The sequence below is a fragment of the Natrix helvetica genome (assembly GCF_964273705.1).
Source record: "Natrix helvetica genome assembly, chromosome: 3".
Lineage (NCBI taxonomy): Eukaryota > Metazoa > Chordata > Lepidosauria > Squamata > Natricidae > Natrix > Natrix helvetica.
The window spans coordinates 173,864,082-173,882,528 of record NC_138549.1 but is presented as its reverse complement, the minus strand read 5'-3'; the positions used below and the strand labels follow the sequence as shown (position 1 = coordinate 173,882,528).

Here is an 18,447-nt window from a genome sequence, read left to right as displayed (position 1 = left end):
GGGTTACGAAGTGCTAAGGCTTGGCACAAAGAGGAAAAGATCTGAGAACAACCAGATATTTATCTGCTTGCTTGTTTGATTGAATTTTATCCGGCCTTTATTACTTTATAGGTAACTCAAGGCAGTGAGCGTGCCTACTGTTCGTTCCTTCCTCCTCCTCTCTCCACAAGGACAACCCTGTGAGGTGGGCTGGGCTGAGTGACTGTGACTAGCCCAAAGTCACCCAGTTGGCTTTCATGCCTAAGGCGGGACTAGAACTCACAATCTCCTGGTCATTGGCCCAAAGTCACCCAGTCACTTTCATTCCTAAGGCGGGACAAGAACTCACTGTCTCCTGGTGATTGGCCCCAAGTCACCCAGTTGATTTTCATGCCTAAGGCAAAACTAGAACTCACTGTCTCTTGGTGATTGGCCCCAAGTCACCCAGTTGATTTTCATGCCAAAGGCAAGGCTAGAACTCGCAGTGTCCTAGTAATTGGCCCAAAGCCACCTAGCTGGCTTTTAAGACTAAAGCAGGACTAGAACTCTCAGTCTCCTGGTGATCAGCCCAAAGCCACACAGCTGGGTTTCACATTGGCCCAAGATCACTCAGTCGGCTTTCATACTTAAGGTGGGATTAGAATTCACCGTCTCCTGGTTTCTGGGTTGGCACCTTAACCACCATAGTGCAGAGCTCCAGCATCCTCTGTCTTGAAGGGAAAATAACTGAGTATTGCAATTCTGTCAACCTTGCAAGTAGTTCACATCCAGGAGTACTAGATTTGCTTTATTGTAAGGTTACGTTAATAGATTCTTGCAAGTATGGAAGTCCATCATTCCCCTCTTCTCATGTTTACATCCTAAGAAACTAGGGAAGGTCCCTTCTGAGATGTTTGCAATGCCCCTTCTTTCTTTCTCTGGGCTCAGTTGCCTCTTCTCTGATTGGTGCCTAACTGATGTGTAACTATCGTATTTTTCGGATTACATGGCGGAGTATAAGATGCACCAAGATTTTGAAGAGGCAAATTAGAAAAAAAAAGTTTTTGCACTATGCAGACCTCCCAAAAATGGCCCATTTTTTGTCCAAAAAAGGGGCATGCATAGCCTTTAGGAGGCTTCAAGAGGGCTCCTGGGGGCTGGGGCAAAAACGAGGAAAAAAGCAGCCAGTTTTCCCCTCATTTTTGTCCTCCCCCCAGCCCCCAGGAGCCCTCTTGAAGCCTCCTAAAGGCTATGCACGGCCATTTTTGCAAAGGGGCGGGGTTTCAGAAGGCAAAAAATGCTGTATTCAGTGTATAAGACGCACCCAGATTTTAACCCTCTTTTTTGAGAGAAAGGTGCATCTTATACTCCGAAAAAATATGTTACGTCTTTAGGAGAGTCATGGTTACTTCTGCTTTTCCTCTTGTCTCCCAAGGCCATCCCCACTTGCCAGTACAGATTCTGCAACCTTCGGAGCGACCTAGCTCTCCAGTTGCAGGCTGAAGGGGTTGCAGTGTCTCCTCCCAGATTGTTAAATGAATCATGCAGTCATTAAGCAAATCCAACTTGTGGAAACCTTTTGGGAAAAGTGTATTTTTGAGGTTTGATGATTAATAGCACCATTTTTTTAAGCAGTACCATAAAATTATACATCAATGGAAAGATAGTTTAATCTTTTCAACTTTTGCTTGAGAGATAAAAGTGACTTTTTTAGTGGAATTCTAGATTTTAGGCCAAATTCCTGCAGTCTGTGCCAAACAGTCTTTGCACTCAACTTCACATTGCGTTGCGCCATTTCATCTTGTATACACCCAGATGATTGTCACATGGGCAGTCTCTTCATTCTTCTATCATCACTTTCTGTTGTGCACCAGTATGTAGCTGGGGTTCAAACCATCTACCATAATTATACACAGTGGATTAAAATTTTAATTGCCATCCAGTTCCTGACCGTTGCTGGTGTGCTTACCTTCAGTGTGTTTTGGGTAAAGGCAAACCCAAACTATCTTGTGGTCCTGAATGGTATATTGGTAGTCCTCGACTTACGACCATTTGGAGTTAATGATGCTCTATGGCCTATAAAGCAATTTCATCCGTCCTAAAAAGGCCTAAACCTTGCCTCTCCCCCCCGAGCAGTCCGATAATCACATTTTTTGCAGTTATTTATGATTGCATGATCACAATTTGCGACATTTTTGCTGGTTTCCTGAAACACCCATTCAAGGTATTTGATTTGGATTTATGACAGTGTGACTCACTTAATGACCTGTGGTTTTGACTTATTCCTACATGATTCACTTAACGACTAGTATAAAAATGGATGTAAAATAGGGTCCAATGATCACTTGGTGTCTCTCACACACACTTAATGCAATCAGAATTCAGAGTGAGAAAGAGTTTTATTTGGTACAGTACAACCAGCGTCACAATATTTGATTAAAGAGGAATGTCAATGTTTCTATAAACATCAGATATTTTTAGACCCTTATCATTAAAAAAATAATTCAGTGGACTGAAAAGCCATAATATACAGATATCAAATCTCCCAAAAGGTTCAAGAGAAGGCAATTTACATGCAAATCACTTGATATATTTTTTAAAACACACACACAATTACAATACATCATAAAAATAGACTCCAGTAAACAAATACTATAGAACTCACTAATTAAAGGTAGCCGTTAAAAATATTTCTTTAAACATTCAAAAAAGACACAAAACAATCTGGAAATGTTTCAGCCCATTTCAAACATGTTTTAGGACCAATCCAGCAGGGCATGACCAACAGATCACAGCAAAAAGAGATCCAGTTCTTTGTAATGGCACTTAACCAGACTTTCCTATCAGAATGTCCTTTTAAACATCAATGCGATCATGCTAAAATAGTTTCAAGAGTATCTTTATTACATTTCTTGTTTTAAGAAATTTCAACAAAATAGAGTTAAGTCCTTGGCTTGCGACCTATTTGGAACAAGGGAATTACAACCCGGTCCCAAAGTTCTGAGGGCCACACACAACCCCAATGGTCATGTGACTGTGTTTCAAGCGCTCGCCAACATGGCGGCATGAATGGTCATGGGTAGCACCCCACGGTCACGTGACCAGGTGTTGCTGAAAACCGGAATTCATTTCTGGTTTTCTCAAAACCGCTCCCTAGAAAATGAGTTCACTTAACAACTGCAGTGTTTGCTTAATGACCACTGGAAAAAGGTTGAAAATCAGACCAGTCACGTGACTGACTAGACCTACAAGCTTCCTGATCTACGACGATAATGGCCAGGCTTGATTACTGTCGGATGTTGAGGGCTACCCGTGATTAAAAAATTGCCATCAAAATAAATCAAGATGCCAACATTGTATAAAAAAGGATTTGCGTGGCTGAAGGCACCATCTTGACTTTTTTGACCTGCCCATCTGCCACAAGTGCCCCAATAAGCATAATTGCTACTCCAAATACCGCACAGTGAATATTTTCTTTATAAAGAAATACAGCTCTGATATGTAAGTACAGGGGATCTGCTGATTAAAAAAATATATTTATTGCAGGCCCTGCTCTCCCAAGGTTAAATGGAATTCCTGAACTTTTCAACATCCAATTTATATTTATGTTTTTATTGATTAAGAAAACGTATGTGGCTGCCCAGCTCATTCATTCAGAGATGAATCCGGGCAGCTTACAGAAATGAGATATACCTTAGCCTTGGCCACAATGGGATCTACTTTTCCTCTTTAAAATTCTTGAAATGGACTCTAGGGTTTCCTGCGGGCGCAGGGGGTTCGACTAGAAGACCTCCAAGGTCCCTCCCAACTCTTTGTGATTCTGAAATGTGTGGGAGTTGTACAATGCCACCTGTGGGTTCCTTCCACGCTCCCCATTCAATTCGGGGGCACGTGTGCAAGGCTCAGTGTCCGCCAATTAAGAGAGTTCTTAAATTTGCCAAGTGGCAAAATCATGGAACAGTAAAAACTGTGACGGGCACTGGAGGTGTTACAGGTAATTCTCATTTAGCGACTGGCTACTCATTTCTTAAGCTAAGAAATGAGTAGCCGGTCGCTAAGTGAAACTGACATTGCTGGCTGGAGGATTCTGAGAGTTGAAATCCACAAGTCTTAAAAGTGCCAAGGTTGCACACACACACACACACACACACACACACCTATTCAAGAAAAAGCCTCTTGTAACTCTGCCAGCCTCCAAGACTTATCCAAGGTGACATGGCCAAATCTCAGTCATATTGAACAAGGACCCTAATCAACTGGTGAGACACGGGGGAGATATTTGAGTAGACTAAATTCTGGTGGATGGTCCAAAGATTGACATGGAAATGTTCGAATATACCCCTTTGAAGGACAATGCTGCTTCAACGTGCCTGTGACAGAATTTACAGGTAGTCCTCGAGTTGCGACCGTAATGGACTCTTCCCATTTTATGACAACTTTGTGGTAGTCGTTAAAGGAATGTAAAGCAAACTCGTTCACTATGGTGCAGTTTTGCTAGGAACCAGAAATAAGTGCCAGGTTTGGGCAAAATTGTCACAAAAACACAGTCACGTCTCCGCATGACACTGCAAACGGACGTAAACATGGTGGTGTTACCAAATGCCCAAAGTGCGGTCATGTGACTGCAGAGTTAGAGGTGACCATCGGAACTTCAGATCCGGGGTGTAAATTCCCCTTCTTGGTGTTGGTTATGATTTAGAACGGTCAAATAAGTGAACGGTTGTAAACCGAGATTACCTGCGTCTGACACCTGCAGGATTAAAGCAGCAAAGCAGTAACATCACCTAAGTCAGAGAAGAGAAAGAGAGGGAGGAAGACGCCATCACCAAAATCTTGGGAGGCTGCCGAAGACAGAAGCTTTGAAGGCAACTCAAGATAGTCGAGCGTCTAGGACAGGGGTGTCAAACTCAATTTCATTGAGGGCCACATCGGGCTTTACACACCGTGTAAAGCTTAAGACCCACCTCTTTCAATTATCTGGCCTGGCTCAACCGTAGTTTTATCCTCCTCCTGACAGTCCTTTTTAAATTGTATTTTATCAAGGGATATTTTAATGGCTAATTTTAATTTTCTATTATTATTATTAATGTGATATGTATTTGATTACTACCTCCTCCATGTATGCATGTATGTATATGTATGTATATGTGTGTACCTGTATGTCTATATGTATGTATGTATATTTTTATTGTACGCCGCCCCGAGTCCCTTGCGGAGAGGGAGCGGCTAACAAATTAAAAATTTGAATTTGGGTTGTTTGACCTGGGGGAGGGAGCTCAACGGAGCTCGTATTGGGAGTGCGTGTGTGGGCCCCAGTGCTCTGCCAGATAAAATGGGCTTCTGAGCTCCGTTTACAGCTTTGACTGTCTCCTGAAACCTTCTGCCAGTTAAAATGGAGCCCGGGAAGGCCGCACGCAGCCCTCCCGAGCTCTGTTTTTGCTGGCAGAGGCACCATGGGCCGGTTCTAAGTACACACACACGGGATGGATCCAGACCACAGGCAGTGAGTTTGGCACCCCTGGTCTAGAAGAAAGACAGAACAGAGGTGATGTTGGTACCCAGGTAACTGAGAGAAGGGAGGGGGGCAAAGACAGGCAATTTAAAATGGAGAAAACTGCTTCAATGCCTGGGGCGAACAAAGGCAGACAGTCATGGGAATTCTAGTTTTGTTTAGAAGTTTTCTTGCTTGCCTTCTCTCTCTCTCTCTCTCTCTCTCCTTGACTAATGCTAAGACTGTGGGCATGGACAGTGGGAATTACCAGTAGTTTTTAGATAGAGGTGATTCTTTCTTGATGACCAATGCTAAAAAGTAGGTGTGGGGATTATAGTTTTTCCTTAGAAGTCTCTCTCTTGATGACTTTAACGGTTAAGGAAGTATGGGGAATTATAGTTCTTTAGAACAGGGGGTCCCCAACCAGCAGGCCGCCAGTGGATTGCAACTGGGTCATGGAAATGGCCAGAGAGCGCGCCCATGTGCCTCAGCGTGAGCAGCGGGCGACCATGTGCGCTCCATTTGTGTAAGTGGCAGGCACGCGTGCACCCGGCTCACCCAAAGGGAACTGCATGCACACGTGCGCTTGCCAGCTGTTCATGATGAACTATCCCCTCTGCGCCCTCCCTCCGCCGCCAATCCACAAAACCAGAAATATTGGGGACCTCTGCTTTAGAAGTCAAAAAAGTAGGTGTGGGAATTATAGCAGGCACGGGAAATACAGTTTTTGTTTAGAAGCTTCTTGATGACTAATACTAACAAAGTAGGCATGGGAATTACAGCTGTTTTCTTTAGCAGTCTCTCCCCACCCCTTTCCTTCCTTCCTTTTTCTTCAGTAGGTCCACACAAGACATTTAATAAAACAGAGATAGGAATTTTCATAGATCAAAGGCTGGCTCAATATACCTTGTCTTTCGACTAACCTGTGTTTTCTTTATAAAAATATGGATTTTTCTCTCCAAAGCTGATTTATATTGCAAATTAAGTGGATCAGCATGGGGGAGGGTACAAACTTTTAAAAGCATTCACATTTAACGGCACTGAGGTAGAAGAGAGGAGAAAGAGGGCTGCCTCAGTCTCCCTTCATTGCTATCAAGATCCCTGATAATAAAGCCAAAAGGAAAAAAGGGGAAAATATGCTACTATCTTAAGTTTCTAGCGTGCCAAAAACTAGACAAGCTCTATGCAGAATTCTAAGTTGTTCCCCCCACCCCTCCCCGTAATTTCATATATTGCAATAAATTAGATGCAAAGGTAAGGAAAAAAGGAACAGTATCAGTTGCAGAACTACACAAAGATAATACAGCAACTGTCGCTACACACATTCACACATTGTTAGTATTGTAAATGGAGCCCAGCTGCTCTTATATATTACATTATTATAAAATATATCTGTATCAGAACTACCGGTAGCTCCGGGTTCAAACCTAAGGTGATGTGTGCATCGGAGATCCCCGTCACCAGATTCAGCAAAATTGCTTTGCAATTGTCAGCTAAATCCAGGTTGGAAACTGGTTTCAAGCAGGCGTTTGAAAGATTTTTGGGATCTGAGATCAGGTAGGAGGGGAAAACCCATTTCCCTCCCCCCCCTTATAATACATTCAATCCAGTTTTTTTTTAAAAAAAGTGCAATGCATATTGGTCAGAGGGAAGTACCGTGGTATCCTCCAGATGTTGCCATGGATGCGGGGAGAAACAAAGGCAGCAGCTGTACCATTTACACGAAGGAGATCAGGAGTATCATTCGTGTAAATGATACTCCTGATGTCCTTGTGGTGCCTCTAAGGCAGCTCTGGTTGTGATGCCCACAACCCCTTGCCAACCTGAGTTGGGTGCCAAAAAAGGAGAATATCAGGGTTAAAACGTGGGGTCCTTGGTGCTCTCTTATGACCCATACTAGGTAACATCATCAGTGCCAAGAAGGAGTGGGATTTGCTCTCATTCCTTTCTAGCATTGATGACATCTAATCTGGTAGTAAAACATTTGCAGAAAACAAACCAGCTCAGAGACCCCACAGTCCTCCTCCCTGCCCTTTTCTTCTTCCTCCTCTCCACAAAATTCACTCCCTTCTAGTACTGATGATGTTATCTAGTTGGGTAATGAAACATCTGTAGGAAAACCAGCAGCTTGAGAGCAACAAGGACCCCTCCTCCTCCTCATTCTTCACTCCGTAAACCCCACTCCCTTGTAGCACTGATGGCGTGAAACATTTCCAAGAAAATAACCAAGCTAAAAGAGCACCAAAGGCCCCATAGGTTCGGGGCAGTTCAGGTCCAAAACTTCTGGAGGTTACCTTATGATCGACCCTTTGCAATAAACCACACTTTCCTTACAGCATTAAGGTTAAAGCTAAGAGGGGGAGAAAAAGGCTTGGCCCATTGTGCAAATCATCGCTTTGCAACTGACTTGGATAAGCACTTTGTGTGAATGCATCCAATGAGCTTCACTAGGCACTATTATATATAAGCAGCTTTCTAAGCAGGGAGTTCATTGCCACCAACGCTCATCAGACTGAGTTCGCCTAAGATTATTTGGGGGCTTCCCCCCCCCCCCCATTGCAGGCAACAAAACTCACTGAGGTGGAAGTTCAGCATAAAGCAGACGCCATCGCACCAGGTTTTTCCCGATCCTGTTCAAGGCCAGCAGAGGTGAGGATCTCATTTTGGCGAAAAGGTAGAGAGAGAAAAACACAACGACCTGGAACAAGGACATCCCCCACCCCTTCGTGGGCTCAGCCCAAAGGGTTTGATAGATCAAAGAGCATGATGCTGAAGGAGGAAACCCCAGTTCTGTGGTTCTTTTCATTTGTTTCTTTAAAAAAAACACATTAAAAAACTAGCACGAAGAAACTATTTCAAGTAAAATGTAACCGGGCTTTTAAAAAAATTTAAAATTTGTACAAAAGCATTCCAAGTCAGAGATCGAAGGGAATCATTTGCATTGCGTTGGGTGGCTGAGTCAGCTTATCAATTTGTCAATATGGGAGGGGGGGAGGGAGATTGGCAGATGAGGGTTTTGATCTTCCTTAAAAAACATCTGGTTTTGAAAAGTGCAGCCAGAGCCCTGCTCTTTGGCGGCACAGTTTTCCTCCGTCCCCGCGTTGCAAACGCTCCTCGCAGGCTCGTGGTGGACCAATCGCTTCATTCTTCGACCGCATCTATTAAATTCCCCAACTGAATTTGCTTTTCTGAAAGATTCCTGCGTGCTAAAATGTGTTAAGAGATGGCTTTTTTCATCCCCGAGCAAGGCAGAGTCTTCTCTGAGGTCGGATCCTGAAAAAATAACTTGTGCCATAGTGTTTTTTTTTTTCCTGGCAGTGTCTCCTTAGCCACAAGGCTGCTGATTTTGGCTCAGTGTTGGTAAAACCCATTTCCTGGAATTGGGCATGGTCTCCATGCCCAGGAGGTTAAAAACAACAGAAGGGATTTTTCCCGTGGTACCTTCTTATCGGACAAGACTGGTCTTCTTTTTAACCCTAATTGCATTGGCCATGGTAAGGCATCCACGGTTCCGGTAATGAGTCAGAAGTTGCTTCCACAAACAATTGCTCGCCAGAAGATGGCTGTTTCCTACAAGCAGGAGAGAAAGGCAGGAAAATGGGTTTTATTTGACCAAAATGGACCAAGGCTTTGGGCCAATCACCAGGAGATGGTGAGTTCTAGTCCCACCTTTGGCATAAAAGCCGGTTGGGTGACTTTGGACCAATCACCAGGAGATGGTGAGTTCTAGTTCCACCTTTGGTTTAAAAGCTGGCTGGGTGACTTTGGACCAATCACCAGGAGACGCGGAATTTTAGTCTCACCTTAGGCACGAAAGCCGGCTGGGTAACTTTGGGCCAATCACCAGGAAACAGTGAGTTCTAGTCTCGTTTTAGGCATGAAAGCCGACTGGATGACTTTGGACCAATCACCAGGAGACAGTAAATTCTAGTCCCGCCTTAGGCACGAAAGCCAGCTGGGTGACTTTGGGCCAATCACCAGGAGGCGGTGAGTTCTAGTCTCCCTTTAGGCATGAAAGCCGGATTAATTACTTTGACCCAGTCACCAGGAGATTGTGAGTTCTAGCCCTGCCATAGGCATGACAGCTGGCTGGGTGACTTTGGGCCAGTCCCTCTCTCTTTCAACTCAAAAAACCTCACAGGATTGTTGTGGGGAAAAATAGAAGAGGAAGGAGCATTACATATATTTACCACCTTGAATTGTTTATAAAAATAATAGAAGTAAGATATAAATAATAAAATAAAATAAAATAAATATAAAGTAAAATAAGTATAATATAAAGTGACATAAAATAATAACATAAATAATAAAATAACAAATAACAAAACAAAGCAATGGAATAGTTCCAAAGGAAATGACACTCAGGATGATGTGATAACAGGTTTGTGGTCCCAGGAATGGCAGAATCAACCAATTGAAGAATGAACTTCAGGTAATCGTAAGGCTACCTGTAAACCATCTTTCACCTTAATGTAATTGACGGTGGGCCTCCTCCAAACTACTAAAGTTCAGCTCCCTTTGGGCCTGGGTTAGGGTACAGTGCGAATCAAGCCACTCTCCCTGCGGAGCAGGTTTTTGCTTACCTATAATACAGAGGCCTTCCTGTGCCCGAGTGAGACAGACATTGATCTGATTGGCATCTGCTATGAAGCCGAGACGGCTATTCTCCCAACTCCTTGTGGGCCTTTCTTCAATATCCTGCCGATTACAGGAACGGACTGTGGACACTATGACGTATTTCCATTCACTGCCTGATAAACAAACATTGGAACCAACTTTTTATTTCTTTACTTATGAACTAAACACATTTATACAGCCGCCCAACTCATCCCTAAGTGATGGAAACTTATCAAGGAGAGAAGCAATCTAAAACTAAGGAGAAATATTTTGACAGAACAATTAGTCAGTGGAATGGGTTCACTCCAAAAATTGTTAGTGCTCCAACACTGGGCATTTTGAAGAAGAGAGAGGATAGCCATTTGACCAGGATGGTACAGGTAGTACTTGACTAACAACAATTCATTTAGTGACTGTTCGAAGTTACTTAGCAAATGAAATGTTGGGTTCAATTGTAGTTGTAAGTTGAGGACTAACTGTGTGAGATTTTCTGCTTGAGCAGGGGGTTGGACTAGAAGACCTCCAAGGTCTCTTCCAACTCTATTATTCTATTATTTTGATTCAGGACAGCTTACAACAGGGTTGTCAAAGTCAATTTCACTGAGGGCGACATCAAGGCTGTGGTTGACCTCGGGGGGGGGGGGGGGGCTGACTGCGTGGGCATGGGTAGCTTGATGCCACTCCCCAAATCACTGGCATGTTTCCTCTTCGCACTGGGTAGACCGGGCTGAAGCGACGTGGGCGGGCCCCTTACATTTTCCAGGATGGTCCCATGGGCTGAAGTTTGACATCCCTGGCTTACAACATTTAAACATTTAAAAAATCCATCATATACTACAGCTGCTGAAAAAACCCACCCCACAACGGATGACAGCAACAACACAATCAAATCAACTACAGTGTTTGATGGTCTCTGTCTCCATTTGGGGTCCACAGATCCACTGACAAAATCATGCTTTTAGAGGCTTTTGGAAAACAACAGGGTGGGGCCAACCATACCTCATGGAGGGGTCATCACCGAGAAGGCCCTGTTTTGTGGTTCCCCCCCCCATATGACAATCCCTAATTGATGGGGCCCTTAACATGCCTGACTTCCTGTCCTGGTGGGCCAGCCAGATGTAATAGGGGAGAGACCTACCAGGATGGGAAGACGGGGCATGTTAGGGTCCCATGGATTAGGTATTGTTTTGTTATCGGCAAAACTCACTTAACCGTCTTGCTTAGCAACAGAAATTTGGGGCTCCGTTGTGGTCGTAAGTTGAGGACTACCTGTATTCTGAAAGAAGGGTAAAAGAGATTTTCCAAGATGATCCCAGTCAATATTTTCGAGCAGGAATTGGATCCAACTTAGCGATGTATCCCTTCCTTACCTTGACTTTTCATGATGGTGCAAACGGTTACGTCTTGAATGCCATTCAGAGCAAGTTGCTTCTTGATCTCCACGACCTGGGCATTATAACCAGTCAGGATGGCAATCTCGTCTGGCTTGGTGGTTCTATCCAAGGTCAGCTGCTTTGCAATTCTCACCTAGAAAAAAAGCATGGAGACCTTAAGCTCCGACTTAACCAAGAATAGAAGTTTGAGATGAAAGTCTTGCAATCAACAGCTCCCTATGCCAGAGAACTGGGCAAGCTATTATTCCTTCCCAGTTTCTAGATAACGTCATCTTCTTGGCACAAGTAGCTGGTGAGCCAATCCAAATGTGGGCCGGGTCAAAACCTCACTCTTGCCATGTTTCATATTCCCCACCCACTCAGTTTAAAAGTTCAGTGTTCGAAAGATGTGAATCTGGAATGGAAGCAAACCCAATTCCTTTCTGGCATTGATGACGTTACCTAGTTGGGTCATGAAATGCCTGAAAGACAATAATCAAGCTCAGAGAGCACCAAGAACTCCACAGTCCTCCTCCTCCTCCTCTTCCCCTCCTCCTTTTCGACTCCACAAACCCCACTCCCTTCTTGCTTTGATAATGTTACCCAGTTGGATCATGAAACGTCTGTAAAAAATAATCAAGCTCAGACAGCACCCAGCAGCTCCTAATAATAAATACAATTCTTTCATCGAATAAGACATCAAACATTTAGGAAGGGCTATAGCAATGTACTGGGAGTCCAACTCCCACCCCCACCTGTCTTAATGAAAGCCTAGTCTACAGAAGGCACCTTTTGAAGGTGATTTTCCCTTGGAGAGACCTTGTTCTCGGCTATGCTCTAGAAAACTCAGAAGTCACCAAGGATTGGACTTCAGCCCATAGAACTGATCCATAAGCTGGCCAGAATTGCCTTATAAGGGAAATGGTCTGGCATAAAAAATTAACAATAAATAAATAAACTTCTACAGATAGTCCCCGACTTACAACAGTTCATTTAGTGACCTTTCAAAATTACAATACTGAAAAAAAAAAACTGGCATTCCCATTTTTTCACGCTTACAACCATTGCAGAATCCCCATGGCCACGTAATCAAAATTCGGACACTTGGCAACTGGTTCATGTTTAGGACATTGTAGTGTCTTGGGATCATGTGATCCCCTTTTGTGACCTTCTTTTAAGTCATATACCATATTTTTCAGAGTATAAGATGCTTCAAAGTATAAGTTTTGGGGAGGAAAACAATGGGAGAATCTGCCTCTGCCTCCCAGCAATTTGCCTCCTTGCAGCAAACAGCCTGTTTCACTTTCAATTTCAGCAGGGCTCCCGATGATCAGCTGTTTCAGGCTGCAGGGATTGCCACAGCCTATTGCCGCCTCTGCAAGCCCCATTTTCTCAGTTTGCTGCAAGGAGGTAAATTGCTGGTAGGCAGAGGCTAAAGAGTGGGGGCCGGTGGGTGGGCGAGGTTACATTCTGTGTATAAGACACGCCAAAATTTTCACCCTCTTTTAGAGGGGGAAAAAGATGTGTCTTAAACTCCGAAAAATACGGTATATATGTTTTATTTGTAATTTTCCTTTAGCATCCATACGTACTTTGTGGACAATGCATTGACTTGGTCTTCTTTATACACAATACTAACAATAATAATACAATTTATAATCCTTGTCTTCCAACTTGACAAGCCAAGTCAACGGACTCAGTTAAAAATCGTTTTTACTCATTTAACAACTGCAGTGATTCACTTAACAACTGTGACAAGAGAGATAGCAAAATGGGCCAAAATTTACTTAATAACTGTCTCATTTAGCCACAGAAATTTGGGGCTCGATTGTGGTCACAAGTTGAGGACTACCTGTACTTCAGGCTTACTCACCACCTGCTGCACTTCCTCCAGATTGGCCTTGGAGTTCTCGTTCCCTTCTTCCGTGGAGACCACGAGGGAAGTCTCTCTTCCTTCGATGTGGCCAAAGATGATGGGGGTGCACTCAAATTCGCTACGGTAGTAGAGTGTGCTGCTTCCACGAGTGATACTGGGACTGGTCATCAGTTTATTGTTGTAAAAGGTCACGGATGGGAACCGGCAGATGTCCTTGTGCTGAAGAGTTAAAAGATGCTTATTTCATGCAAGGAGCTTAGATCACTGGTGCTGTTCTGTTCATTTATATAACTTCAAATATTATTATTTTCAATTATGTATTTAATTATTTTTATATCCTGCCTTTATTAAGTTTATAAACAACTCAAGGCAGCAAACATACATATAAACAACCCTGTGAGATGGTTTGGGCTGAGAGAAAATGACTGGCCCAAAGTCACCCAGCTAGATTTCACACCTAAGGCAGGACTAGAACTCACTGTCTCCTAGTGATTGGCGTAAGTCACACAGTGTGTTTTAGTTCCTAAGACGGGACAAGACCTCACTGTCTCCTGGTGATTGGCATAAGTCACACAGTGGGCTTTTGTGCCTAAGGCAGGACTAGAACTCATTGGCTTCTGGTGATTGGCGTAAGTCACACAGTGGGCTTTAGTTCCTAAGACGGGACTAGAACTCACTGTCTCCTGGTGATTGGCGTAAAGTCACACAGTGTGCTTTTGTGCCTAAGGCAGGACTAGAACTCACTGTATCCTGGTGATCAGCCTAAAGTCATGTAGTTAGCTTTAGCGCCTAACTGTCTCCTGGTGATCGGCCTAATCACAGAGTGGGCTTTAGTGCCTAGAACTCACTGTCTCCTGGTTTCTAGGACAGCATTATGTTGTGCTTCCTGGCAGAGAAATTCTTACCATGCGATACTGGATGTTGAGCATCAAAGCCTGTTTGTGGTAGCGCTCAAAGAGAGACTTCTCCATCCCAAGTTTCTTGCAGAGGTCACTGTGGACCACGGGTCTCAGCTGCTTATGGTCTCCTAACAAGACAACCTGTAAGGAGACCAGAAGTTCTCAGAATCAACCACCCTCCTCTTCCTAATCCCTTACAGCAAGGGTGTCCAACCTTGGCAACTTTTAAGACTTGTGGACTTCAGCTCCCAGAATTCCCCAGACAGCCGTGCCGTTCAACAAGGTGCAAGAACTAGGAACAATAGGTGAACTTTCAAAGTTACAACAGCACTGAAAAAAGTGGCTTATTTTCCACACTTAACGACTGTCACAGCATCCTCATGGTCACGTGATTGAGTCAGACATTGGCTCATTTTTATGATGGTTGGAGTGTCAAGGGATCATGGGATCACTTTTTGCAAACTTCTGGCAAGCAAAGTCAATGGGAGAAGCAGGATTCACTTAACAACTGCATGACTCACTGAACAACTGCAGGGATTTGCTTAACCATTAACGGAAAAAAGTTGTAAAATGGGGCAAAACTCACAACAACTGCCTTGCTTAGCAACAATTTTTTTTTTTTTTTTGCAATATCCCCACGGTCATGTAATCAAAATTTTTGCACTTGGCAACTGGTTCACATTTATGGCAGTTTCAGTATCACAGGGTTATGTGATCCCCTTTTGTGACCTTCTGACAAGCAAAGTCAGTGGGGAAGCAAGAATCACTGAAGAACTTACTAACTTAACAGTGATTCACTTAACAACGGTGGCAAGAAAAAGGCTGTAAAATGGTGCAAAAGCCAGGGAACCACTGGTCTCACTTAGCAATGAAAATGTTGGGCTCAATTGCAGTGGGAAGTCGAGGACTGCCTGTACTTTGGAGGCCAACCCCATCAGCTCACCTTCTTGAGCCACTTGCATTTCACCAACGGGATGAGCGTTTCGGGCTCCGTGCACATGGCACACTCGTCGATCAGAAGCTGTTTGATGTGTGTCTTCTCCGAAAGGAAGTTGGACGAAGAGGCAGAGCATGTGCAAAGAATGACATTGTGGCGTTCCAGTTCATAGTTTCGTGCCTCCCTCAGCAGCCGTTTGTACCTGTCAGCCCACAAAAGAAATCCCTTATTTTTTAAGTGGTGCTCTCGGTGGTTTTCCCGCACACTTCCAATCAGGGGCTAGAAACTTGATTTAAAATTAAAAGGAGATTCTGAGAAAAGGGAAATTAATCTACCCTTCCCCACTGTTCAAGGCAAGAGGACACAGGACAGGAGAAGAGTTATATGTTGTGGTTTATTTATGTACAGGTAGTCCTAGAACTACAAGCACAATTGTACAACCATTCTTGTTGTAACTGACAGAACAATTAATCAGTGGAAGGACTTGCCTCCAGAAGTTGTCAATGCTCCAATACTGGATGCTTTTAAGAAGAGATTGGGCAGCCATTTGTCTGAAATGGTAAAGTTTTTCTTGACTGAGCAGGAGATTGGACTAGAAGACCTCCAAGGTCCTTTCCAAATTTGTTATTCTTTATTTGTAATTATAACCAGAAAGGCAATTAAATGAGTCACGTCTGATTTTATGACTTTATTTGACAAGGTTGTTAAGTGAATTACTGCAAGTTGTTAAGCAAATCCAGCTACCCTCCTCCCCCACTGGTTGTCGGAAGCCAGCAGGGAAAGTTGCAAAGGGGAACCTGTGATCCCGAGACACTGCAGCCATCATAAATAGGGGGAATTGTCATTTGCAACCCTGCTAGTGACAAGCAAAGTCAATGGAGGAAATCTGATTCACTTAACAACTACATGATTCACTTAACTGATTTGCTCAATTGTGGCAAAAAAAAGTCATAAAATGGAGCTTGATTCACTTAAGAAATGTCTTAGTTAGCAATGCAAATTTTGGGCTCAATTGTGGTCATAAATCAAGGATTACCTGCATTAGATGTATAGTCCTCCTCTCACCCAGAAGGTCCTATGTCTTGAAACATGTTCTGCTTCTAACAACATTATTGCAAGTTAGGATGGGCTGAGAAGCGGGGTGGGGGGGGGGGGGACCTCAGGCCAAGTCTCTCATGGAGTTCCTTTGGTTGAGGGAGAATTTAAAACTAGGTTTCCCTGTCTTATTCCCACAGAGGGAAACCAAAGTTCCTGTTTTACACCCAGTCTGAGCCACCCAGCTAATACACACACACACACACACACACACACACACACACACACACCCTTAATTATTTTTATAAATAACTCAACATGGCAGACATACCTAATACTCCTTCCTCCTAAGATATCCAGATGCCCAAAGATACCCAGCCAGCTTTCATGCCTATGATGAGGCTAGAACTCCCATGCTCCTGATGATTGGCCTAAAGTCACCCAGTCAGTTTTCATGCCTGAGATGGAACTACAACTCCCTACCTCCTGTTCATTGATCCATTAACCCAACAATCTTTCATGCCTAAGGTGGAACTAGAACTCACGGTCTCTTGGTGACCGGCCCAACCAACTTTCACACCCAAGGTGGGACTAGAACTCAATGTCTACTGTTGACGCAAAGTCACCGGCCAGCTTTCATGCAAAAGGCAGGACTAGAACTCACAGGTGACTGGTGCAGTCATTCAGCTGGCTTTCATGCCTAAGGCAGGATTAGAACTCACTATCCCCTGGTGACTGGCGCAAAGTCACTCAGCTGGCTTTCATGCCTAAGGTGGGACTAGAACTTACATTTCCTGGTAATTGGCCCAACCACTTTCATGCCCAAGATGGGACTAGAAGTCCCTGTCTCCTGGTTTCTAGGCCTGCATCTTAACTAATAAACAGACTGGTTCTCCTAGGTTGCTCAGGAGACTCGTGGCCAAATCTCCGTATCAGACTCGGCAACCTTCTCCTTCTGGTTGTCCTCACCCCTCAACTTCGGCTTCTGTGATCTCTTCTCCACGTTTCACTCGTTCATCAAACCAGAGGATCATTTGTGCGTAAGGATTGCTCCTTTCCCGGATCCGATAGTGCAAAGTGATACACCTGCGTAGAGAGGATTAGTTTAAGAAGATGCCAAAAGATTTACACCGATGCATGAATAGCTAACCCTTAGGAGAATATTTCTCAATCTCAGGGCAGCTTTCAGATGTATGGACTTCATCTTCTATAAATCTAAACTTGGCTAGCTATCGTCTTTAAAAATTTGCCAAGCTTATGAAAACCTGCATAGAACATCAGACTTTTTCTGCAAAGTCATTCATGAATCGGGCCCTGTTTTAGCTAAGGCTGGAAATGAGGGGTCTCAAGGCCAGGTTGCTTCTCTGAGGACTGTTTTGTTGGCATCCTTTTAAATTTTAATTGCTTTTGTTTGTTTGTTTGTTTAATTAGAGGAAATTGCATCAAACAAAAAAGGAAGGAAGGAAGGGAGGGAGGGAGGGAGGGAGGGAGGGAGGGAGGGAGGGATACAGATACCCATATTTGAATGGAGAGTGGCTGGCTGGGGAATTATGGGAGTTGAAGTCCACAGGTATTAAAATTGCCAAGTCTCTTGCTTTACAAGATACAGGCTTAAAGTGAGCCAATCTAGTATTAGCAACACCAACTAAACCCCATTTTGCCCTAAACTCAAACCTGATCTCTGGGTTCGATTTTGTATTCCGCTGAGCTTTTTTAGAAAACTGGAAATTGCTGCCAGGATAAGGAAAATCCATTGACTCAATCATTTCTCCGTAGACCCTCAGAGGCCTCAAGCAATCAGGCATCTTCATCAGCATTTCTGAAAAAAGAAACCAACATTGTTCGCTTGAGAATAATTTCTCATATCTTGATCAATAGCTCTCATCAGCTAGCCATACCCTTACTGGGATTCGAACCAGAATCCCAGTAAGGGTATGGCTAGCTGATGAGAGCTAAATAGCTTGAAATGGATCTATACTAGTCTCCCTTTATTTATTTATCAGCACAAATATAACACAAATATAAAAGGGCAACATTAAAAATAAAAATATGGTTTTCTGCCTGGATGGTCTTCTGTGATGAGCCGAATGACATGTATATAATTATAATATGTATAATTAAAAATAATATATATATATATATATATATATATATATATATATATATATGTGTGTGTGTGTGTGTGTGTGTGTGTGTGTGTGTGTGTGTGAGTGTGTGTTGTATTTGTGCTGATAAATAAATAAAGGGAGACTAGTATAGAT

The 18,447-nt window shown here is 43.5% G+C and overlaps 1 protein-coding gene across 2 annotated transcripts in view; it reads right to left on the bottom strand.

Annotated features, from left to right (window-relative positions):
* Positions 1-2,338: 2,338 nt before the first annotated feature.
* HELZ2 (helicase with zinc finger 2) overlaps positions 2,339-18,447 on the bottom strand; it is an 80,365-nt gene continuing 64,256 nt past the window's right edge. For both annotated transcript variants that reach the window (XM_081949681.1, XM_081949682.1), the window contains exons 13-20: positions 17,861-18,005; positions 17,156-17,272; positions 15,158-15,353; positions 14,221-14,355; positions 13,313-13,534; positions 11,437-11,593; positions 10,033-10,200; positions 2,339-9,019 (exon numbers count right to left, since the gene is read on the bottom strand). In XM_081949681.1, the coding sequence (XP_081805807.1) occupies positions 8,895-9,019; positions 10,033-10,200; positions 11,437-11,593; positions 13,313-13,534; positions 14,221-14,355; positions 15,158-15,353; positions 17,156-17,272; positions 17,861-18,005 (1,265 nt within the window). In that variant the 3' untranslated portion in view covers positions 2,339-8,894. The remainder of the gene's footprint in view (positions 9,020-10,032; positions 10,201-11,436; positions 11,594-13,312; positions 13,535-14,220; positions 14,356-15,157; positions 15,354-17,155; positions 17,273-17,860; positions 18,006-18,447) is intronic.